The following is a 26,341-nucleotide window of genomic DNA, read 5'->3' on the forward strand; positions in this document are numbered from 1 at the left end:
CATAGAATCGATTGCCTTTAGCAATAAAGTCATACTTTTCAGCATTTTTGTTTGAATATCTCAAACTTTTAAGAGTTGAGTCAAGATATCTCGTCTGCTGTTGCTGTTGCTTCTGTTCTTCTTACAGTCTCAGTGTAAACTAGGAATTAAGAATTTTGATTTTATTCATCTCGGTTTATGACTGCCAGCGACTTTAATTGCCCGTGCCAGTGCTGTTGCTGCTAATTCTAATTCTAATTCTGTCTGTGACTTTCACTGCTTCTAATTTTATTAGTGCTGGTGTTATTGTTATTGCTGCTGCTGCCACAGCTATTTGTAGAATTTTGTTGCTCTTTGGAGTGTTGTCTGGAACTCGACTAAATCATATTAACCACAATTGCTGACTGTTATCGCTACTCGTTTTTCTTCTATGCTCCGCACTCTGGCAGACACTCGTGCGTAAAGTAATTTATATATTGCCACGCCCACTTAAACTCCCCTTCGCACACAAACAAATACCAACACACACACACACACAACACTCACACACACAACACACGGCATATAAATAAGACATTTGAACGCCGCACATTTGTTAGACTCACTTTTATTTTTTTCCTCTTTTGGGGGGCCTGTTTGTTTATTTCTTTTCTTTTTTTGTGAAATGTCGAATCTGAAATGCGTGCCACAAATTTAGTCCCGTTTCAGTTTAAAGCCACATATCAAACCAGGACAGAAGTGAAAATAAATTTTATGCCTTTGACGCTGCTGCTTTGTCATTTTGCGCGTACGCCACGCCCCCAAAAAAAATACACAAACGAGATACGCCCACAAATGTTACACATTCATCTGCAAGTCCTGCTTGACTTATACACAGAACAACAAACACATGGAAAAAAAATGACATAAAGCGACATAATAATTTCGTCTTTGAAATTGCCTTACAATTGCCATCTTTTTTTTTTGTCATGTGGCACACTGGGATTCGATTGCCTCATCCTGCCCTCTGGTGTGCCTTTCCCCCTTGGCAGGTCGCGCTTATTTTTAGCTTTGCCGCATGTCAAACAATCTCTTCTTTTTATGTGAGCTGCGACTTTGTGATACACTTCATACTGAGGATAAATCCGATTTCAAAGCCAGATGACTTTGAAAGAGTTATGTGGGTAAAAGTTTGGATTTATTCAGTGTTACTTTGTTAATGCTAAGTGAGCGATATATTGAGATATACATATAAGACAAGCAGTCGAATATTTAAGTAGTAAAGTCTATTGATATATCCACTCAAGATTGGAAATTTGTTAATGTAAAAATGTTACTTTTGAACTAATTACAAGTTCTAAGTTTATCATGATGCGATTTTCTAAATCTGCAGCTTTTGTGTCTTTTATTTTTGATAATTAGTGCATCACTGCTTCGACTTGCCTCAGTCTATATCCATTTTTTATTACTGTCACGCAGTTTTATCAACAGGACATTCTCTCCCAGGCGCACAGACACCTCTCACATGTTTGTTTGCCAAGTTATGCATACAAAATGTTGTCCGGAAAATGTGTGAAAATGAAAATTGACTTGCCAGAAGTAGCTAAAGGAAAATAAAGCAATACACAACAGAACACTCAGCGCTCAAAGTCACCCTACGTAGTTGACTCAGCTGACAGCTGGCTAAAGTTATTAAATACATTTGCTTAATTTGAAATCTAGTTTTCAGATACACATCAAATTTTCTTCTGTGCCTGAAGTCAAAGCGAAATTCGTTATTCATTTGGTCTGAAGAGTTGTTTTTTTTTGTCGAAGCGTAGCTGCCACATGTCGCATGCGATTAACATTAATAGTGAGAAACGAGTGTACTTAAACTAACGAGTGCATTGGCTAAGAGTTTTGGACCTAAGGTTATCCTGTAATCTTAGTACTAACATACAAATGTACTGAGACCAAAGTTGTAACTCATTTTAGGGACATTTACATGCATTTAACAAGCAAAAAACCTTCAAGACTGTCTACATACATTTGAACTCACCATAAAATCCTTTTTGATTGCAAGACGCCCTATATTTAGCTCCAATATATATGTGTATTTATCATAACTTATAACATAACACCAGGATACCCTTTGTAAGCATTTACAGGGCATAAAGAGTAAATAGATTGAAACTAGTGTCGCTTCTCTGACTAGTTAATGGCGTTCATTTGCACCCAACAACACACGCAACTCGAACTCCAAGAAAAACACACACACAATCGCACAATCGCACAGTCGCGGCTTTCTTAAAGTTTCCGTTTCCGTTTCCCTTTACCCTTCTTTAGCTTGTGGCCCCCTTGGGGATTGGCCAGCGCCCAATTAATCTTAATTAAAGTCATGTATGTGCACAGCTAGACTCAAGAATCGCATATGCGTTGCGTGCGGGGCGTGATTGCGAGTGGGACGGTGATAGGAGGTGACTAGAGGTGTTAGGGGGTGTTAGCAGCTGTTGCCGCTGTTGTTGTTGTTGTTGCTGCTGCTGCTTCCATTTCATTTAATTGTAATACATTTGTCTGCTGCTTAATGGCAAATTTACGTGCATCGTATAAATCAACTTTTGGCTCTACACGATTTATATTTAGCATAGTTCACAACACGCATTGATAACAACAAAAAATACGATTTTATTATTGGAGGCCCGCTAATTACGCAACAATCAGCTAAACGAAAAGGGGGAGGCAGAGGCAGGAGGTGGGTGGGTGGTGCAGGTTGGAGGTAAAACAGCAACAACAGCAATAAGCTTGCTTGCTGACCACGCATGGATATAAAATACGCTGATTACATACCCAACCAAATACACATCCGCACACACCCTCACTCTTTCACACACACACACACATTGACACACACGCACACAAATACAGTCAGCTTACAAATGGCTGCCATTGTTGATTTTGTCGCTCAATTGTTTTCCTGTTGCTGCTGCTGTTGTTGCAACAGTTGCTGCTGCTTTTTACAATACTGCTTTTGCAACAGTTGCAGCTGCCGTCCTTGCTATTGTTGCTGTTCATGCTTTTGTGCCATTTAAAGGCAATCAACAGATTATTAATGCCAATTACTGTCAACGTTTAACTAGCTAGCATATTGCGCAACTCTTTCATTTATTGCATTGAATTTTCCGCGAATTGAAATCGATTTTATTTGTAGTATTATTGATTTATTTTTGCTCTGTAGAAAACCGAAAACTTTTAGCTAGAAGTTTGTTTGCATTCAATTCTGATAAAATATCAGTTTTTGTGCCAATTTGTTTTCTTTAAGTTTAACATTTTTCAAATATTTGTTGTGAAAAATTCAGTTCAGTCACGTTTCAGGAGAGCGTTGAATTTGAGGACAATTAATTAACTCATTTAAAATGGTTGTTCTTCCCACAATAATGAGAACAACAACAGCAAGTGTGATTAGCGTATTGATTAGTTAAGCGTTGCGTCGCAGCGCATCGCAGCTGCCAGGCATAAATTTATTGACAAGCTTTGTGGCCACAATTTAATGGCAAGGTGTCTCTCGTTTGTGCCAATAATTCATGCAGCTCGATTAGGGGCATTACGAAGCGATCCGCAGAATGCTTCATTGAGCCCAGCTGATTAAACGCTAATTTACGCACAGACAGACAGAGATAGATGTTTCTCCTTCACTTTCACTTTTCCTTTGCCATTTGCCATTCTCCTCTCCAGCTTGTCAATCAAAACGAAAATTAATTAACGGCAATGCCGAAAAAAAACCAAAACGATAACAAAAATCAATATAAGAAATCAACAAATTGCATCAGTCAGGTTTTTCCTTGCCTCCGTCTCTATTTTTTTTTGTGCTTTTGTGCAAATTGGTTGCACAAACAGCAAACGGGCGATGAGTCAACATAAACACTGCGCCGAACAACCCAACAACTCAATCACACTCAACTAGTCTTGAAACTGCTGATGGGGCAGACTCTTCAGAAAGTAACAAATTAATTTAAATATGCGCCAATAAAGAAATGGTGCAGACTCTTTTAAAAACATCGTTTAACTGTGCGCTCAAAAGTGAGCTACAAAACTGCTGAAGTGAATGCCAGCAGCAGCTTGATAGTTCATTTTTTGTGCGTGGGTTGTCAAAATGGTTTTAGGCCTGAATTTTTTTAGAATTTAATATGATACCCATATCATAATAAATATGTATCGTTTTGTGTGAGTGACAACAACAAAATTCGCCTGAAAGAATGTAGATAATACAAAAATAAATGCGTTTTATTATGCTCCTGTCATTAAATCAAAATATTATGAACACAGGATTGCAATATGATATATATATTTATAGTGAAACTGAGAATGAGACTGAAAACTTCGGCACATTAATATAAATCTTAACAAAAAGTCAACTTAGCTAAGTCAACTGCTTTAAATATATGCAAATTAAAGACCAAGCATGTTACATGACTTTTCGTTTGTTCTTCATTTAACTTACAAATTGAAGAAATAAATTGAAGGCTCCATAAAGTGTGCTACACATTTCTACAAATTTCTAAAAGGAGTCTAGCAACCCGGCGTGCTCTTGTGTGTTTGTCTCTATGTGTGTGTGTGTGCTTAATTGGGTGTAATCTTGAGCCCAGGTGAATCATATTAAGCATTTACATATAGACAGCTATATGTATATATATATATTAATTTGCGCAATGTCGTACAATCTGTTCGGCATCGATTTAAGCCTCAGCTAAATTGCAATTAAGACCAAAAATAGCAAACAGCAAACAAATCTTAAGCGCTTGCCCAAAAAAAACCTACTCTTCTGCTTACAGAGCTCGCAAACGGTGTCTGGCCTGGTCTGGATTGCTTGTTGGGGGCACAATTAAAGCAGCAGCAGGAGGAGAGCAACAGCAAGGATATTTTATAATTAGAAGACATAACGAATTTGGAAGGCAAATCCAAGAGCTTTGGTTAAGAGAGCCCGCCAAGTTTCCAACTGATTAATTTTACAATACACAAAACGAGAAGGGGGAAAGGGGCCAACGACAAACAATTTAAGCCAATTAAGCAACGACGTCGTCGAGTGATAACAGCAGCAACAACAACAACATCAACCAGCTTATAGCAAATGAGACGCGATGAGTTTCCTCAGTTCCATGCAACAATATGTAACAAGTGGCATATCAAGTTTGGGCCTCGGCAATCGACGCTTCTCGTTGTCGCGTCAGGAGTCCACTGAGCACCAACAGCAGCAGCAGCAACAGGCTGGCGGCGGCGGCGGCGGCGGTGTGATAGCTGCAGCTGGCATCACAATACAACAACAATTGCTGCCACAACAACAACAGCAGCAGCAACTGTTGCAACAACAACAGCAGCAGCAGCTGCAACAACAACAACAACATTCGCACGCACCGTTGCAACAACAGGCGAGCATTGGCAGCGGTCTCGGCATCGTTTATGGAGCCCCCGCCCAGCCCACGGCGGGCGTGGCAGCCACTGTCGCTGGCAGTAATTATCCCGCCGGTGGCGTCGTTATCGGCAATCCGAATGCCACCAATCCATTACTAGGTGAGTTTCTTTGACACTCTCTGCCTATTTATATAAACATACGAAAACACAACTCAACACATACACACACACACACACACACACACACACACAGAAACATACACATTAGAGTGATAAATTTGCTTGCCCGCAGGCCAGTTGTGTGTGGGCGTTGCCAAAGTGTGTCTAGATTAATGAAAATCCACGACAAACTAAGGACACGTATTATTTTTGATGAATGTTGGGCAGAAATAATGTTATTAGCAATGCCTGCTAGCAAAGAAAAAGAGTAATTAATTTTTATATAGAACAGGAAACAGATATCTATTTGGAATCGTGTGCAGTCCATTTATATTACAGTTATATACAGCCATGTTCTGTACGCCATTAATTTTATTAATAATATATATACCAGACTATCAAATCAAAATTAATTTAGTTTACGATTCCAAATCTGGTATAAAAGTTGCTGTAAGCGTTATGAATTGATATTGATATGTCAATTGATAAAGTAGTGGTTCTGTTTCTGATTTTACAAACGGATTCTGATGCATTCCTCTTGAAACCATAAACTCATTTAAAGTTAATACGAAAGTTCATTATTAGTAATCTAATCACTGCTTAGCAGAGCCCAAAATTTCACATCTTTTACATCACCAACAAAAGTAGAAATGCAAAATTTGGCAAGCTATCCTTGGCGCCCAAGGGGTAACTTGATTTTCTAAAATTCAGGACGATTTAATTTTCTGAGAGTATGAACAAAAAGGCTTTTAATCCATCTACACTTATGCATATCATATTATTTCACATACATACATATATATTTATAACTAATACCTTGAACATTTGCTTTGTTATGGAAACAATAATAATTTGATATATGAAATCTATTTTGGTATTAATTCAACACACAATGCCAATATTTGGAATGCAAATTCAAATGCAAACAAAACCCAATAAATAAGTAAATAAAAAAAATGATTCGAACAGAAATACGGCTTACAGGCGAGAGCTCTTTGGCTTTTATTTATGCAATATTAATACACATACGCCATGTGGCGCAGATTTAAATTCAAAATGAAAACTATTTCTGTGCAGCTGCACAAAAGCCATAAATAAACATTGAATTGTAAAAGCAAAACAGACCAGAAACAAGAGCATTTCGTAATGGATAGTTTTTGGCAACTGGCAAGCCACAAAAATGTTAACAGCCGACAAAAGTTGATTGAATTTGCCTTCCTTTCGGAATGTTTTTTTGGGAACCGGAAAAGCAAAAATGTTGCGTAAACTTTTTAGGATTCTGGCAAAGGCAAACACATCCACAACAGCCACCAGAACATGTGCGCCATGACGTCAGTTCAATCAACATGCAACATGAGATTCTCTGTCTGTTGTCTAAGCCTTGTTGCGGCTCTGATGTTTCTGTTACTTTTACGTTGCCAGCAACTGCAACTGCAACAAGCACACATTTCAAAGTCAAGACAGCAACAAGCAAACTGCCACAAAAACCGCTGCTGCTGTTGCAGCAGCTGTGTCCTGTCGCCTATTCGTGCGGGATTTGGTCGGCATTTGCTTAGCTTTTGATTTACAAACGTCTGCAGCATTTGAATCAAATTGGAATTGGCTTATCTTGCTGCAAGCGCCACAAACGAGCGGTTTCTAGCCACATGACAACGTCGACGACGACGACAACGTTGAGAAACAGGCTACGACAAAACTTTAGCTATAAACCCGCTAACACGTAAGCGCATTTGCTGTCCACATGTGTGTGTGTGCCAACTTTCGACTTTACGCTTTATACACGCTTAGCAATTGAACTATTTCGACAGTGTGCAGTATTGTCCCGATTATATAAATTGATGGAGTGCTATATGTATTTGCTGCCTTAATGTCCCAGAGCTAAAATTCACCCTATATTCAAAATCTAGGGATTGTAAATAAGGGTTCGACCCTTAGAGTTTAAAAACACGACTCTAACTCCAAGTTCATATATAAATTAACCCTTCCACAGCCATAACTTTGTCAGAGGGGACTCGCAAATAGTGCTGAAGGGTTGGGTTAAAACTTCCCGGAGCTATAACTTTGGCGAAAGTTACATGATTACTACATTCAAAGTTGGAAACATAATTCTGGCTCGATTTTCATGTTAAATTCTACCTCCTCCCAAAAAGTGAATCCATGGAGGACTGAAACTTCTCGGCTTTTGTACATGGCTTTGCCAAAATAATACTACATTCATAGTTGAAAATGCGATGCTGTCTTCAAATTCATATAAAATTGCGACATCAAAAAATCGGATTAGGAAACCATTTACCGAACTCAATCGATTTAACATTTTTATTTTTATTTTTTTGTCATGTTTTGGCTTCTAAATTGGCTGCCAAAATTGTTTTCAAGCATAGCTTGCTAGATTTCAGTTTGGTAGGTTGTAGGTTTTCTTTGTCCTAACGACCACTGTACATATTTTAGTTTTCATCGTTATTTCTTCGGTTAGGGCTTTTGCATAAGCACTCAGGCAGGCAGTCTGAAGCCGAAAAGCATTCGTGACGAAGCCACAGCAATAGTTGGCCAAATGGAGTGACAGCAGTTCAGTAGTAGCACAGCAACAACATAAGCAACCATGTCCACATTCACATCACTCCGCATGCAATGTGGCAGGCAGAGTAGTTTAGCCCTTGTCCTTGTGGCGAACAGGAATAGCAACAGCAACATCAACAGCAGCCGCACAGATGCATGTCAAGGTTGTGGTTGTGCTTTGCACTTGGAGCAACGCTACGCCACATCCTGCATTCTGACACACCCAAAAACCCAATCTTCCTCAGCCCTCTTACACAAAAGGGCGACATGAGAACAACTCACGCCACATTGACCGCATCAGCATTGACTTGAGTTGGCTTCAACGACTGACTATCTGACTGTCAGCCAGTCAGTCTGCCTTGTTTCCTTCTTCCGTTTGACTTCCTGTATCTCTCTCTCGGCTCCATATTGCTGTTGGTGCTTAATCCATTAACTTTCGCTTGGCTACTAAGTAGTCTTCATTGTATCCAGAAGTAACGACCATACCAAGTCTAGTTTTCTAAAGTACAAAACATATAAAAAGAAAAAAAAACAACATTTATATGAATGTGGACAAAAATGTTGCCGAAAACAACATGAAAATGTCATTTGTCTTGTGGCTTGAATGCTTTGAGTGTTATTTATCGCAAGTTCGCATCTCAATGTTAAAGCTCAAAAACTCATGGTCAACGACAATTTAATTAAGATTTATTAATTGTGCACATTTGTTGTGAGTTCTATCGATTGAAAGTTGTTTACACTATCTGCTTCTTAAATTAAATGGTATTCTATTTTTTTTCTTTTTGATTAGTTAAAGACAGAAAATAATTGAGTTGATTGATTTATTTGTGTTCATTATATTATAATAAATACACATTTTTCTTTATTTATTTTTATTAAGTGGGTTGAGTAAATAGAAAAAAATAAACATCTCACCGAATGTGGCAAAACCAAATACAGAAATCAATATGAAAATGTGAGTTATATTTTATTTTTTTAGTAATGATTGCTTTTAAATGCTTTGCTTGGTTTTGATTATGATGATTGTTTGTTTAATTTAGTTGTGGCAACTTTCAATCAATAAAACAACATATTTACATTCATTTTATTAAACATTCTCTTTATTCAAAGGTGAGTTACCATAATATACAATCGATAGTTATTTATCGATGGCCATTTCGTTTTTCATTTCTTGGATAATTTAAGGGCAAACTGCATTTACGTACTGATAAATACCCCATTCATTGTTCGCACAGGCTATCCGAAGGTGGTGCCACTGCCGGGCAGCAGCGGAGCAGGTGGTGCAGCTGGTGTTGGCAATTGTTCATCCGCCGGGAGCACACCCATGAATTCGCGTCGACAGTCGCGTGCCCTGGAGTGTTTGGCGCCACCACGTACGGGTTCGTTTCGCAGCCGGAATTCGCCACTGCATCAGCCGGATCCGCCGCCGCGACCCCCGCTGGCATTCTGTAAACGTCGACTCAGTTGGCCGGAGGTGGATCCGCGCTCCACATCGGGGTAAGTAAACGCATGAAAGGACCCTTAATGCATAGTTGATGATGATGATGATGATGATGTGCGGGAAAAGCCACAAATGAATTTCTGGCATATGTTTACCCATTATAATTAACTATAGGTCTTCCCTATATCATGTCAGCTCCACACGAACGAACACCCACTCATACTATGCGTATTTAAAACAGTAATGCATAAATTAAATCCAGCACAAGCCTAATGAGCGTCTTAGTTGGTATTTCTTGCTCATAAATAATAAGAAGGGGCCTTAAAGTTACCAAAGCACACTCCCAAATCCCTTCCTATCCCAATTGGAGGCACTGGTACAGAAATAATCTGAATTATTTACCAATTAATTAATGTACTTCAATTGCTGCTGCTGTAGTGGGTGTTTTGCTTTACGTTTGTCGACCTACATAATTATGTAATTACAAAGTTTTGCTCAATTTTTTTTGTTTAAAGCCCGCACTCCGCTTGTAATTTCTAGAAGAAACTTTGGCCCCTAAGTCCATGCAACATTGGCAGTTTTGAATGCGGGCTCAACCTTTTCAAGCTGCTCAAAAACTTTTTGGCCAACTTGCGCAAGCACACAAAAACATACACTGAGATAAAGGCATGACTTCAATGTTGGTCTTGTGTGTGGGGGGATGATAGTAAGGACATTTGGCAAGGTTGCAACATTGTGCAGCAGCAGCAGCAGCAGCAAGCAGCCTTGCCTGCTTCAAAGACACCGAAGCGCGTCTGCTTTGCATAATGCGGCTTCAGCTTAACCTGAAAATGTGCTCATAATGAGACTTTCGGTCTTGAGGTAACATTTAATTAACCATGAAATGAGATTTTACTAGGTGTTGCTTTAAGACACATGCAAGTGCCGCAAGTGGAGCAAAGTTCCCAGCTCCCAGCTAGCTGTATGCTCTGGCGAAGGGCAGAAAACTTAATTCTGTTTTCGAAATGAATCTGATTAAAAGCATATTAACAAGTTGACGCCTTGAAAATTCAGCGAAAGAAGACACTCGGAAATTGAGAACATGTAATGAAGAAATTGGATTTAAAGCAACGTGTCAAACTGGGACAGAAACCGCAACTTCAACTCTTCTTTTTCATATACAACTTAGTTCAGAATGGAGTTTTTATATTTCTATAAACTATTATTTGTTAGTTCTAATTTATAACCCCATTTTCTATCACACACAAAACATGCCACATTTAATCCACAAGCTTGAATATTCATGTCAGCAAATAGCATTTACTGATTGTGTTCTCATGTTAATATTCATTAATTATCTGTAATAAGCCCATTATAATTAAGCACGTACAAATTTCATTGTCAAAAAGTTGCAATTAGCGCGCATTAATTGAAAACCGAAAGAAAAAAAAGCAAATTCATGATGAAAGGTAAATAAACGTAAAATACGCAGCTTAATTAAATGAAGTGAAAAGTAAACAACATTTTCAATGACAAAACATTCCATTAAATAGCAATTTATTTACCACAATCCTGTCACAGGATATTTAAAAGGAAGCAGTAAAAAAAAAAAAAAAATGAAATGAATAATTGCGAAACTAAGACGAAGTTCAGCAGCTGTTTACCTATACTGCAGCGAAAATTTCGCAACAAGATAAATACCAAATAAATATATATTATAACAGCGATACAAAGCTTGGAAGAAGGATCAACTTTTTTGGATATCGCAACCAAAACAAAACAAAGAGGGACAAAATAAAGAAAGTTGAGTAAAAAGAATACGCCAAGAACTTTAAACTGAAATTGAGTTCAGCGCGCTGACAAAATCACAAAGCAAACGGAAACAACTGCACAGTAAAGTTTAAGATTAAATTCTTCACAAAAAATATATATAACATGAAACGTATAAAAAAGAAACTTGCAAACAATGCACTGTAAGTTAGATCCAGAGAGACTCTCTATATTTCCCTTACTCCCCGCACCCGTTTCCCTCCTACTTCTCTGGCAAGTCCCGCATGCGGGAGAAATTGCGCCGCGCAAAAAACAAAATTCGACAAAAAGTGTTCGCTAAAATTCTGCCTCTTTTTTTATTGGGCCCGTCTAAAATGAATTTGGTGCAGCACAGTTTATCATTCCTTTTGTATACCCTGTGTTTTAGAGAAATGAATGAAAGGGCGTGAGCAAATTATGCAAATGATGTATGTAAAAGGCAAAAGGGAATATATTCCAATATGATTAGTATATGCAAATGAATTGTGTACATGCATATATGTGGACTAAAAGACTATAGATTATCTCCTAGTCGAGCTTTTGTGTTTAAAGAACGGTGACATAAACGTTAAAAAATCTGGCAAGGCTGGCGACAAAGTTAAGCCGCTTACGCGCTTAGCCGCTGCCCATTTTATGCTGAGTGCGAAAAGTTTTGTAGCTCAATTTAAAGCGACCAATGTAGGGTATATGAATGTGTGTGTGTGTGTGTTTACCATGCAAATCAAATGATTAGGTACAACACCATCATCATCATCATCAACATCATTATGCTGAACCCTTGAGCGAGTTAAAAATCTCTGTTAACGGGCGCATGGGGCGTATGATTAATATTAAAACTAGCTATAAAATATATGCATAGATATTTGCCTATATATATATATATGTATGTATGTTGCTGTCTATAAATGTGTATGTGGATTTGTATACAATTAGCGACGCAAGACAAGCAACAAGCTGCAAGCTGCTGGCTGCTGGTTGCTGGTTGCTGGCTGTTGTCTGACCCACATCAAATGTTGAAATAGGTCTGACAAGCGAGTTCTGGTGCTGCGATATGCAAATGGAATACTTAATACTTATGTAGAGAGCATATTGACAGTGCCAATTAGAGTTTCATTCGCTGTCCAGTCCCAAAATTGTTTGATATAATGAAGTGCACTCAGACATACACTGATCCACCACTTCTATTCCTTTCTCTATCGTGCACAGTGTCCAGGAAACGGATGGGTCGTATTTTGAGAACTTTACATCGTTGGGTTGGAAACGTGAAAATCGTCGCATGTCGGCGACGCGTGCGGCCGAATCACGTGCCGAGGCTAATCCTGAAAATGAACGTGATCCGCCAGCGCCCGAGGAGTCCATTGACCGTCACGATGAGAAGGAAAAACTTTACGTTGAGGTCCTGCATACCATTGCCAATACGGTGGGTGCACCAGCGCCCGGCGGACAGGTAAGTCAACTAACCAAAACTACTACACTGAGCGAAAGCGATGGAAAACATTTTGAAAGAGTTCATACAGCTACCAATGCCATTATCTAATTCTGTCAGTGTAAGTTCGCTTATTTGCTCTCTGCATACATAAATCAATATTAAACAGTGGCTTGGGTGTACTTGAAATCATATGAATTTTTGATTGAGCAAAGGGATGTAGAGAGAAAACTTATGCAAATAGTTTGAAATTATACAAAATGTGTGTTTGGCTTGAAATTAACGAGCGGTTAGTTTTTGGCTTAGATGATATATGATTGAAAGTGGTGGGAGGGGGCTCGCTAGTTAATCACATACGTTTAGACCCCTCAAAATGAATGTGAAATTTAAATGATTGATGCTGGGGAGACAGCCAAAGTGAGCGGGTCAAACAGATTAAGCCTCAGCATTGGGGTTGGGGTTGTGGTTGAGGTTGAGTTGAGCTGCACACAGGATATACACAGGATATACAATGTTCGTTCGCAACCTTTATGGTTGCTGGGCACAAAATTCAATTATAAGAGTGTTTTCAAAGTTCAACAGAGTTTTCATTTCGATTGCCATTTGTAAGTAATTTTCCAATATTTTCACAAGTTGTGCCAAGCATGAACAATACGACATTGCTGTCCTTCCTGGTCCTGCAGCTTCTCTTCTAGCAACATTTTTCAATTATCGTTTTTAATTTAACAGTAAGAAAATTGCACAACTAATGAAACTTGAGCTGACTGTACATACATAAATATATATATATATATAAGTATATATATATATATATAATATATCTGTGGAGTGAGTATGGGGATGAAAACTTAGTTGGCAGCTAGGGCCATTGGGCTTATGGGCAGCGTAATAAAACTTTCTGCAGCGGCTGGAAAATAACCTTATTCCTGCTGTGATTGAGTTGAGAGAAGCTGGTCAAGTCTCGCGGGGCCTTTCGATAGAAAGTCGAGTCACTAAAGTTATTTATTCCGGTTCCCGAACAGCTCAGCAGGCGACCCAGTGGAATTTTCTGCGCTCTTACTCTGTATTTTGCATTTAATGGAAAATAATTACAAATAACTACGTAGCAGCTGCAAGTGGGTTAATGTTTTTAATGGTAACTAATGGATAAATAAATGTAAGGGTGCGCCACAAAACAAAAAAAGAAGAGGAATCGAATGACGTAATAATACAGAACGTGAGCATACACTGAAATAAAAGGTTCTACTCAGTCGAACAACAGTTCTCAGAATCAAAAATCCAACATACAAGTAGAAAGCAATTTGTGGACTTAGCGAACTTTTAATCTTTGTTTATGTTTAGTTTTAAATGACAAAAGACTTCCCAGAAATTCCTGGAGTAGAGCTACTGCAAAAGCTTCTCAGTGTTTTGCTTTATTTCGGGATACAACAGAATTTAGTTACTTTGGAAACTAAAATAGAGTAACTCCAAATCGACTATTCTCCACTCAACAGATCTGGTCTTTTTTAACAAATGAAGCTTTGATATTTGCAATCGTCGACAAAATGATTGGCTTGCCTGGCTGGGGAGGGGGGAGGTGGGGGCATGGCAAAGAATACGCTTAAGATAAGATGCTTAATAACTTAGATGGACGTTGCCTAGGCGATTGCACTCAAAGCAATCAAATTAAAAATAATATTCCAGCGGAGCAGAAAAAATCCAACAAAGAAAACTGAAACAACGAGGGTGGCTACAAGGATATGGGAGAGGGGTGGGAGGGGGTCGATTATGAGAGTGCCACTTGGAGTGTGTGCAAATCAGCAAGTCAGACGGCAGCCGGCTAATAAATTCACCAGATAAATCAATATGCAAAAATATAAAAAAGCCAAGGAATTTTTATTTATTTTCTTTTTCTCTTTTGATATGTGGCAGAGCAAACAAAGAGCAAAGGAAAAAGTTGTCTGGAGGAAGGCAATAAAAAATAAAAATGAAAAAATTGCTGCCTGTGTTTATCCGGCGAAAATATGTTAATTTATATTGCTGTTGTTGTTTTTGTTGTTGTTGTTTCTGTTGATGATTTTTCTTTTTTATTATTTTTACTTACAATCTGTGAGAGCGTTGATGATATAACAACTTTTATTTGTCTGCAAAAATGTATTTACAAACAAATGGCAAAATAATTAAATTAAATGAAATTAAGTGTGCACATGTGTGACTAACAGCTAGCTCTTTCTCTCTCTCTCTCTCTCTTTCACTCACTATCTGTCTCTGTCTGTGTCAGTTTGCGCATTACAAGGATGAAATGTATCTGCATGCACAGCGGGCCTTTGGCGTCAATCCGGATCGTCATTATCGCCTACTGCACGCCTCTGCCGAGGATAAACCAAAGATAATCGTGCTCTCGGCGGTCGTCATCGAGGCGGATGGCCTCGAGGCAAAGGATGCCAATGGTAAGCATACCACTTCCACTTCCAGTGCCAACACCCTACTCCCTATGCATATATCCTCCACTCAACGTAACAATCTGTCAAGTGTTGTGTGTGTTTGTGCAAATATTTTTAGTTTGCAAATTGATTTGCGGCTGCTTCAATAATTGCATTATGATTTTGTGTGCTTTAGTTTAGTGAGTGTGTCTGTGTGTGTGTGTTTGTCTGTGTGTGTGTGTATGTGTATCTGTGTGTTTGTTTGTGGTTGGGCGTATCTAAAAGCGTGTCATCAATAAACTCTGCAACATGTGCGCAACACATATATTCCCAATCTTGACATTTTTATTATTTTTTATAATACTCTCTTCTCTGGCAGTGAAATAGAACATTGCCGTTTTTAAAGGCTTGAATATTTATGAGTCTTTCTGTGCGACAAGCAATGGCCTCGATAAAATCTATATGATATATTTTCTGCTTAAATCGATAAAACCTGTAGATTTTAACCGGCTTTAAGGCTAGACTCGCCAATTTTTAAATTTATAGTTTACTGGTGACCTTGTTTTCTATTTTCAAGTCATTTCAAATTGCAAAGATTCAAATCTTTTACAGAGAGAGTTCAAATATTTCAATGATAGAAGCTTTAACTATTCGGAGGCTTACCTATGAGAGTCGCTCCACCAAACATTCCCAACTAACATTGTAATAAACAAGTTTAGAAGTGTGCCATGGTGACAACTTAAGAGTCACTTGGTTCATAATCAAGCCGGACTCTTTATCAAATATTTTAAATTCTCATTAAACTGCAATCAGAGTATGGCATAGTCGTTTAAGTTCGACTGTCGCTCTCTAGATTGTTTCCGACTGGTGTCCTTGTCACAGTTACAGCTGAAGGAACCTCAAACACAGAATCTTGCCCCGTGCCGTCCTTCTCGTCGTCGAGTCAGAACCACAGCGTCAAGTCATCGACTTTGTTCCGCAGCTCGTTCAATAAATTTGCAATTTAATGCTTCCCATTTTGTTCATTATGCTCCAAGAGCAGCAACGGCAACTACAGCAACAGCAACAGCAATAACAGCAACAACAACATAGCACAGCAGCAGTAGCAGCAGCAGCAGTTGCTGGCGTCGCAGGCAACGCAATTTCGCATTTTAATGTGCTCAAGGATGTGTAAGGAATACGCTGAGTGCTCCTTCTGGCTTCAGGCTTCAGCTACTGTTGTTCCCTCTGCCATCTGCTAAATGTACTGCTGACGGCTAGCGTCTGGCAGTCTGTGGAGCCAGAGGAGCGAGGGGCAAGGCATGAATAGCACAGAGTTAGTTCAGGCTACCAATAGCAACAACAAAAACTACAACAAAAAGCAGTAACAATAACAACTCGTTGCCAATGAGACGTGGCTGATGAGTGACTCGCCTTTGTTTGGCTATCCTCAATTGGCTGCCATATAGCTATAGCTATAGCTATAGCTATAGCAATTGCCCGAGCTGATGCCTGGCATACGATTCTCAGTTTTCATTAGTGGCAATCGCAATCGCAATCGCCATCGTCATCGTCATCGCTACTATATATTTCTGTTCAAGCATGAGCAAAAGAAGAATAAAAGAAACCTCCTTTTTGCAGTTGACTGGCTAATAGGCCAAATAAGAGATGGGAACGCTTTGGCAAAAAAGGAACGCACGGCAGTATTATGCACGTCAGAAACACCATAAATTTATAAAAAAAAAAATGTAGTAATTCGACGCTGATAGTTTTCCGTGTTTTTGCTTATTTGTTAAGCAACAAAGAATTTCATACAAGAACTCATCATTCAACCTATTGTTCTGATGGAAGCTAAATGATGCAGCGAGCCGATCCATCCAAAAAGAAAGGATTTATGCCTAGTTTAATCATGATTGCTTGAAAACTGAGACAATAGCTTAAGAAATATTTAACTGCTGTGATCAGAATGTAGTTCCATCTTCTTCATCTAAAATTCTATTAGATTTCATTGCCTAACCAGTTCTTTGTATCATTTATGTTTTATCTACAATACATCTCGGCTTTTGAAGGTTTGGCATTGTGTTTTACTTTATTTTGCTTCGTGTCACGACACGCGCTCATTTCCGTTGAAAAAGTAAAGCAATGCGCACTTTCCGGAGTCTGAATTAAATGCGAATTGCCCATTGTAGTCATTAAATCGATTATTATCTCGCTTGCTCTGCTCATTTGCCACAAAGGTTGCCACACTCTCAACTTGTGCGCGCGTGTATGTGTCAATCAGAGCCACTTAATAATTGAGCGGCACTTTATGCAAATGAAATGTTAATCATACGCACCGTGTGACCAACAGTGTCTGCCAGCAGCTGCCACGTCTTCGCCTGTCTGTTTGTCTGGCTTGACTCGTTTAGCTACAGGCAGCTGTTATTAATTGCCATTTAATGTCGTGCACATTTCAATAATTTATTAACAATCCTTTTATTCGCCGTTTCTCTCTCATTTGTTGCAGGCTTCTCGGATCCGTATTGCATGCTGGGCATACAGCCGGACGGTGGTCCGCCCGTGTCGCCGCTGCCGCTGCCGCCGACGCCGCGCGCCTTGTCCGCCGATATGAGCGGTGGCTTTGATAACAGTGCCACAGACTCGCCGCCGCATCGCAAGCACAGCTTTCGCTTGAGCTTCAAGCGGCGCGAGGGGGCGGTTCGACGGGAGCAGCGCGACTCGCTGGGCGGCCCGGTGCCGGCCAAGTTAATCAAGGCGACCAGCATTAAGCCGCACACGCTAAGCCCCAAGTGGAATGAGAAATTCAAATTGTAAGTGCATTTCCAATCTATCTAAGGGCCCATTTCACCAAACACCCTTCGCCTGCCATACACTCAGCAAAAAAAAGCTATGCCAAAAGCAGTTTACAATCGTCCTGAATTACCAAGGGTAATCTGACCTTATTAATCAGAGGAATATTTCTAAAGCAAAACTTTTACTTTTATTCATTTCAAATTTAGAACAAATAAGTCCAATTTTCGTGATGGCTTTCTAATTTTTAAAAATGATTTTGCTTATTTCTCTGAGCGTGGGTTTCAGCTTGATAGCCCAAGAGCATTATTTAGCTGAAAGCCAGCTTGTATTATTTATTGGAAATTATATTCAGTTTTCAGTGTGATTTACTAAAAGCATATTTCTTTTGTTTTCTGAGTGTAATTCACTGCCGGGCAATTGGACAATTGTGCGACGTAATTTAAATTCAATCACGTGTCCATTATCTGTCAAATCGATGAGCATGATGACGCTGCTCGATTTCGGATTTACGCTAAATTATTCAATTACACGTCTACACCCCGTCAGCACTCCGCCACCGGCAACATTTTTGCTAAATTTAGTTCAAAGTAACAAACACTTTGGGAATGCGATTTGTAGGTGCCTGGAGACACTTCATTTACGCCTCGCCGCATGACAAATGTTGCGCCCCATTCGCATTTATCATTAAAGAGCGATCTTTGATACACACACACACACCCACACCCACCCACCCACACACACACACAGAAATAGAATAATAACCATTCCTTGGCCTTTGTGGGGTCGTTATTTACGAGCTAAGGATACAAATTTAATTGCGTCATAAAATCGACAATACATTTAACATCAGCAATTGCAATCGTAATCAAATTGATGTTGCAATTGCAGTAAAAATAACCAGTGCCACTTGCTCCTGAATAAATGGGAAAAACATTTATTTTTCTCGACTTAAATCTCTTCCCATTTTACAGTGCGCTTTCTTGCTTTTGTGTTCCTTTTTGATAACTTGGCAACAATCCACAAACAAGTTAGTTGTCAGAATGCAGTATTTAACAATCATCGATTGCTCTCCAAAAGCTGCCTTTGCTTTCAGTTTTTACGAGTAATGCATTGCAATAAAATGAGAATGCGAAATGAAGTTGACAGCATATTAGTCTTGACAGAAACATATTAAAAAGGTGTTGAAAGTGGCAGAGTATATTACTATTTTTGTTCCATAGGTTGTTAACTTATTTTGACTCCCTAGAAACTTGCAATATATATTTAAGCCTACTGCAAGCAGAGAAATCGATAACATTGATAACAAATGCAAATCGATAAGTTCTTCTCCAACAATTTTAATGTTTAAGTCACCAAAAGCGGAGATTATATTGCTGTTTCTTCGTTCTTCAAAGAGAAGGCTCTTTTTTTTTGGCTATTTTATAAGAACTTAAATTGTTTTTGATGAGAGCTGCCCGGCAGACTTGTCTCAGACACAGCTCAGTACCCTCACATATATCTCTTCATTTATAGAGTTAGGTCACAGCTAGTTAAATCCTATGCCATAGCACAGAGCCTGCAGATCTTAAAGGTTTAAGTACAGCATCGTTTCGCCTTAGCCCGCTCATAAAACTCATGCGGTAGCAGTTGCTTTATTTCGACGTGTGTGTGTACGTCAATAAATATAAAAGAAAAATTGAGTATTGTTCATAAATTAAGCAGAGCAGCTGCAAAAGTGCACATTGAGTTGCTCGTTTGGAGCACATAACCCGGTTTTATTTTTATTGGGTCGCAAAACAATCGTTTCGCAAAGAGAAACATAAAGCGTTGCCTACTTATCAGCGCAACGCGTTGGCTAATTACACAAATTAAGGCCACTGGCTAAGTGACTGGTTAGGTCAAGTTAATGAAACCTGAAACGAATAAAATTAACACAAACAAATCGTATATTTAAACCCCTTGCAGCGACATCGATGACATCAACACGGACACCTTTCATTTGGACATTTGGGATCACGATGACGAGAGCTGTGTCATGGACGCCGTTTCACGGCTGAATGAGGTGCGCGGCGTCCGCGGATTGGGTCGCTTCTTCAAGCAAGTCTGCCAATCGGCGCGTCAGGGCTCTCAGGATGATTTCCTGGGCGCCATAAACATACCCATTGCCGAGATACCCTCAACGGGCCTGGATGCCTGGTTCAAGCTGGAGGCGCGCAGTCATCGGAGCACAGTCCAGGGGCGCATACGCCTCAAGCTGTGGCTATCGACACGCGAGGATCGCGGCCTGGTGCCCGACGAGAACAACGAGCAGCAACTGCGCAAGATCGAGCAACTGCAACTGGTGTTCATGCAGCACGAGGTGACCACACACGAACCCTCCTGGACCTGGTGCGGTGATCTGCCCGGCCCCGCGCTCACCATACTCCATCAGCTGGCCGTGCAGGGTGAGCTCACGGATCTGCAGTGCGCCATGGCGAGGTGAGGTGTTGACTTTAAAAACTCATTTAATGTTGATTGGGTTACTCTGATGAGATACGAGGATATTTTATTGGTTTTGAGTAGGTAAAGTGTTAAAATTGTGGTCCTACTTTTTAGACCACGTGAAATTACCAAACTCAAAAGATAGTAGATAGATATCAGAGTATTTCGCAATCCGTCAGGCTTATCTCTCCCAGAAATAACTTTTCTCTCTTTGTGTCCATTCCCTTTACAGATATGTTGCTGCTGCACGACTGAATCGCACGACGCCGCTAGATCCAAAGTTTCTGCATCGTCTGCTCAGCGATGTGGAGAAGCAATGGAATCAGCCCAATCAGGAGGCGCTTACCCGCGATCTGGAACAGTGGCTGGCCGAGGCAATGAATGGTTTTGTGGAGCGTTCGCTGAATCAGATACGGCGGCATCGCGACATATTTCCGGCCCTGAATCCGCCATCGCTAATACGATTGGAGTTTCTGCTGCGTTGCTTGGGGCTGCTTGGGTCGATGCGCGCCTTTCGCGCCGTCTGCCCCTTCAACAAGGGGGTGCGCGGCGAGGTGGTGAATGCGCTGCGCAAGGGTTCCGTAATGTGGGGACAGAATGTGTTGCGCGAATCGCAGTCGCTGGCCAATCCATTATCGAATTTTGTAACAACATTAACCGCCGACATCCAGCTGGGCCAGACCTACTATCATGCCCTCTTCGACAAGTGAGTAAACGAGGCACAGAAATGACATTCTATGCCATCATACGATTTTATTCCTTATTGCCACCTTTTGTCCGGCACTGAATTAAATATGTGTGGCACGTGTCGCATATAAAACACGCTTCATGGACCATCCCCCTCATCCAGTCCACACTCTGCCTCCCTCTTTGTCTCTCTCCCTCTCAAATGAACTGCTCAAACAGTTTAACGAAACAAGGAGCAAACATCCCATTTAAGACAAAACCCCCCATTTTATTTTTTTGGTTTCTGGTTGCATCCCAAAACCAAATTGAATTCCAAACTACATTTTGTGTGTGCGTTTGAAACGGTCGTGGGTCAACTTTTTAGTGGCCACTAATCAGTTGGTTAGCCAACTAGTTGTTTTCAGTACCAATAAAGTTAGTTAATGACTAGTCGAATTTGTTATTTGGCAGTTCGTGTAACTTGAACTAAACACAAATTGATTTAGGTTACTTTGATGTGATAGGAACTGACAGCGTAGACATTAATTTTTATTACACCAAGCATTAGTTTAGTTAATGGTTGACTCTTATTCGATACGTTTATATTCACCAAGGAGCTGCTTTCTTATCTTTAAAAGTAAATGATTAAATGGATATATCTCATTTCTGACTCTCCTCTAACTTGGATAACTATTGCTCTGTTCATTCTCTAATTAAACTTGGATAAATTTTAGTTCTTCCCAGTCAAGGTCATATCTCTCTTTAAAAAAAAGGCCAACTGGGCATCACTGCCTACCAGCTTTGCTGCGAACTTGTTCACACTGAAGTTTTCTGCAGCATTACACAGCAGTGCATAACATAAAAAATAGGGAAACGCAAAAGGGACAACTCATCTAATCACTCGCATATTTGCTAGTTAGCGAGACCATAAAGGGCTCCTAATGAGCACATCAAGTGGCTTACACACATAAGCCTCAAATTAATTGCGCTGTCATAAAAATGCGCTCACGTTGCCCTTCTCCTGCCTCACATCACAGATGGAAAACTGGCATCTTGGCCATTCTGATGGGCCATTTAGTCGAGTGGTCCAGCTTGCGAGTGAGCGAACGAATGGCCACGAAAGTGTTGAGCCGCATTTACAAAACTTGGGTGGAAGGCTATCCCCAAGCTAATTGCAGCCATTACTGCAATTTAAAACGCCAAACGTAACATGAAACTTTATCGATTTTTGGCTTACGCCAACAGCTTCCAGTGCTAAGTTTTTGTGCTGTAATTTTGGCATCCTTTTTTCTATACGTTTTTAAAATGCTGTTTGCTTTCGTCTGTTTCTATGTTAGAATGAAGTACGTTGAATCAAGTATTCTTACTTTTCATTTTTAACAACAACTTAATATATTACATTCTTATAGAGGGTTTTACAATCTTGTCGTGAAGTTTATCACGCATTGGAAGAGATGAGCTGTCTTTGACTCCACAAAGTATATATTCTTGATCAGCGTCATTAGCCGAGCCATTTCCATCTGTCTGTATGTTTCTATGCACACTAGTTAATACTATATCACACAGCTGCCATAGGAACAATCGGTCGAAAGATTTGCTCTTGTTTCGGCTCTGCTCAAATTTTAGATTGAAGAACAATAAGTATTCTTAATGCTCATTTTTATAAACTCATTTTTGGCTCAAGTTGATAGATCTTTATTTTCAGTTTCAGTTTTTCATATAAATTATTTGTTCTTCTGCTGCTGTGCTTTTCTCAATCGATAGTACTATGTATATTTGTGTGGCATCAAACATGTGTTTCGTTTATCTGAAGCTCTGCTAATTGGTATTTGTGTTTGCAGCACGAATGGCATTCAGTACTTCAGCATCATCTACAAGCAGTACGATGCGATGGTTGGCGATGAGGTCTATACGAGAATGGCAGCTGGCCAAGTGCCCGGGGTGCGAATGAATCTCTCACAGTATGCGGTGCTCGAGGGCGATGCGGAGCCGGTGGATGCGAAACCGTTTGAGCTCTTTCTGGCATTGCAGGAATTCTGTCAGCTCAAACGGCATTTATCCGCCCAGCCCCAGCCGCCAGAGAAGCCGTTGGCGTTGAGCAACAGCCATGAGTGGTTTATACCCACCTTTGAGCGCTGGATGATGGTTAGCAAGGCGAAGGCGCTGCAGCGCATCCGGGCTGCCATTCGCATGGATGCCATCTGTGAGGGCGAGCGCATAGTGCGGTACAGTAGCTCCTCGGTGGACACGGCCAGTACGCTGCTGAACATCAAGGAGTTCTGGAAGGTCATCAATTGGCCGGACGAGGATACAGCCATCATGATGGAATCACAACTAATCGATGTTGTCTGCTCGGCAGCAATGCACTATTGCGATCTCATCCACACAACGCTGGCGGACAGTGGCTACTATGAGCAGCAGGGTCCGTTTCGCTGCTCGGACGACATGTGTGTGACGGTCAACAATGTGGAGTATGTGCGTCGCACTCTGGCCGAGTTTCGCTCCGACGAACAGCCGCTCGAGGAGTCGGCCGATAATCTCCTCGAGTCTAGTCTCACCCACATGGAGAATCGGTGCGAACGCATCTTGTCCAAGCTGGCGCCCCTGATGCAAATGTCCCTGCAGAAGGCAGTATTCCATTTGGCCTGGTCACCGGACTCGTTGCCAGCGAATCAGGCGATTGTTCCACTGCTCGAGTATCTCGATTGTCATCTGGCAGCACTGAATAGTGCACTGCTCACCAAGAATTTCAATCGTTCGTTGCGCTTCATCTGGAAGACGGTGCTGGGCGAGATGGCACGTCAAATGGAGACGGGCGATGAGACCGATAAGCCGACCCACTTTCACAAACGACTCTACGAGGCGCTGCAGCTGCTCGTCGACTTCTTTCATGCCGAGGGACAGGGTCTGCTCATCGAGTGTCTGCACACCGAGGATTTCTGGCGCATCGAGCAGCGGCTGCAGTTCCACAAAACGGATACGGATCGTTTGATTGACATGTTCTACATGAATCGCCTGCGCGAACAACTGATGGCAGTTAGTCCGGGACCATACGGCTCATTGGCAGTACGCTCCTACTTCAATCATGACTCGCTGTGCGTTGAGATCCTGCACGCCAGGGATGTGGTGCCCCTGGACCCGAATGGTTTCAGTGATCCATTCGTTGTCATTGAGCTGCTGCCACGTCGCATCTTTCTCCACTGCATGGAGCAGCAAACCAATGTGCATAAGGTGAGTGACCAACTGCACAAATTTGGCAAACTTATAAAATGAAGTGCTTTACTCAACTGCAAAGATGTTGAATACCAATTTCCTTCGTTTTATTTTTATTGCAGCGCACTTTAAATCCCATTTTCGATGAGTGCTTTGAGTTTTCGGTGACGCTGGAGCAGTGTCTGGTTGATGGGGCCATGATCTGCTTTACGGTCATGGATCACGATGTGCTCACGGCCAACGACTTTGGAGGCGAAGCCTATCTGGCACTGGGCAATATACCCGGCGTGGCGGATTACAGCACCAGTGTGGATAACTTTCATGGGCTCAAGCAAATTGAGTTGCCGCTCATGCAGCAAAAGGATAAATGTGAGTAACGAAAATCGCTCTGAAATAATTTCTAAAAATAAGAAACAAAAAGTCGAAAAACAAGAAATACTTGCTCTGAAATGAAGAAAAGAAAAATTCTGGCTTTTAGAAGTATGACCGTTTTTTTTCTGAGTGTACACAGAAGGATGCAATAAATCCAAACGTTTAACAATTTATGTTTGTTATCCCATTGGCAGGCAATCCGATTTTGCAAATATTGGAGCTGCGCATCAATGACAAACAGGCGCAGGATTTTGTGCGCAAGCAGAAGGCACGTTTCATCAATTGATTTTAGAAGGGAGCATTTCATGTGCATGTAAGGAGCATCGTTTGAAAAACGTATCTCAACATTTGACAGCAGGCAATCTAATTGCAAGTTTGGTTCTGAATATGGGGATCCAACATTATAAGAGAAATGTATAAAGTAAGCAAACACGCATCTACTACTAATATTATCGATTTATGTCTGTACACTTATGTATTACGTATTGTATGTAGTTGTGCAACCTCCTCTGTTTTTGTAAATGTTAGCAAATTGAAATTCAAATGGTGCATAAGTAACAAGTTACGGGGCACGAAACTCTTTGGCCCAAATGTTCTAGACTTTACGTTGCTACAAATTAATACACACACACACACACACACACAAATATACACATACATATTTTAGGGACTCCATCGTAGCGTAGAAATTGCTGAAATTGTCACAATTGAGCATAACAAATATTTAGAATTTAAATCACATACACATTTCTGCATTTCTGAAGACTTTTACCAAAAAAGAACACACAAGCACACCACACATGAAAAGTGAAAGTAAACAAACACTTGCAAAAACCTATTTAAAGTTAATTCCTTATTCCGAAAGTGGGGTGTAAATGGAAATATTTTCTATCCAATCCAATGCTGTGGCTCCGATCTATTTTATATTGGCATATTTTTTGGGTCAATTTAAGGTATACAACAAATTGAAATTATATTGCTAAAATATATTTGAAATGTATTTTCTATGTAATGTCAGTGAAAATCCAACAAAAAAACAATCAAAATATGCGTAAATCCGAGCTTCTTTATCAAACTCCCCTACACTAAAAAAATCACACACACACACTTTCTATACACTCACATTATACTATTTACAAGAGGAAGAAAATTCATATAAATGTATACAATGAAATAAATATATATCACGCCCAAAGGACAGTGTAACTAAGTCTAAAAGTATATATTTGTAAACTACTATTTTCTGAGCACAGACTTTGTATAAATTTATTGGACACACTCTTTGCACACAGCACTGTGGGCACAGTGAGTGCCGAAAGGTAGCCTTCAGTCCCTTGCTTTTTATACACTCGACTTAAGGCTTCTGTCAAACTAAAAAAATAAATAAAATATCCTACGAAGTTCGTGTAAGCCACTAAAAAACATTTGTAGCTTTCAAACCAAACTTTGATTTGAAATCTCTATTGTAAATTTTGTACTATATACAATGCTGTCTATACACATATATATATGTATATATATATAAATATATATATCGTGTGTATATATGTAACGGATAATAAAAATTGTTTAAACTGTAACTCTTAACTAAGCTAACTTTTTATACCTTTCGCAAGGCAACAGAGAACAATTTTTAAAATGAGGCGCAAACACAAATAAAAAAAATAATCAAATTAAATGCACAATAAAAAATATCAACAAAATCCAAGTCAAATTATGAAAAACAAAATATATTTAATATTT

The 26,341-nt window shown here is 40.1% G+C and overlaps 1 protein-coding gene across 1 annotated transcript in view; it reads left to right on the forward strand.

Annotated features, from left to right (window-relative positions):
* The window catches only part of LOC6556724 (BAI1-associated protein 3), a 61,259-nt gene extending 35,707 nt beyond the window's left edge, over window positions 1-25,552 (forward strand). The window contains exons 3-12 of the mRNA XM_001983531.3: window positions 4,767-5,502; window positions 9,294-9,555; window positions 12,494-12,734; window positions 14,974-15,142; window positions 17,601-17,904; window positions 19,832-20,344; window positions 20,580-21,053; window positions 22,855-24,244; window positions 24,349-24,595; window positions 24,793-25,552. Of these exons, the coding sequence (XP_001983567.1) occupies window positions 5,073-5,502; window positions 9,294-9,555; window positions 12,494-12,734; window positions 14,974-15,142; window positions 17,601-17,904; window positions 19,832-20,344; window positions 20,580-21,053; window positions 22,855-24,244; window positions 24,349-24,595; window positions 24,793-24,884 (4,122 nt within the window). The 5' untranslated portion in view covers window positions 4,767-5,072 and the 3' untranslated portion in view covers window positions 24,885-25,552. The remainder of the gene's footprint in view (window positions 1-4,766; window positions 5,503-9,293; window positions 9,556-12,493; window positions 12,735-14,973; window positions 15,143-17,600; window positions 17,905-19,831; window positions 20,345-20,579; window positions 21,054-22,854; window positions 24,245-24,348; window positions 24,596-24,792) is intronic.
* The last annotated feature ends 789 nt before the right edge of the window (window positions 25,553-26,341 follow it).

This window comes from Drosophila grimshawi, unplaced genomic scaffold, assembly GCF_018153295.1.
Source record: "Drosophila grimshawi isolate 15287-2541.00 unplaced genomic scaffold, ASM1815329v1 contig_44, whole genome shotgun sequence".
NCBI lineage: Eukaryota > Metazoa > Arthropoda > Insecta > Diptera > Drosophilidae > Drosophila > Drosophila grimshawi.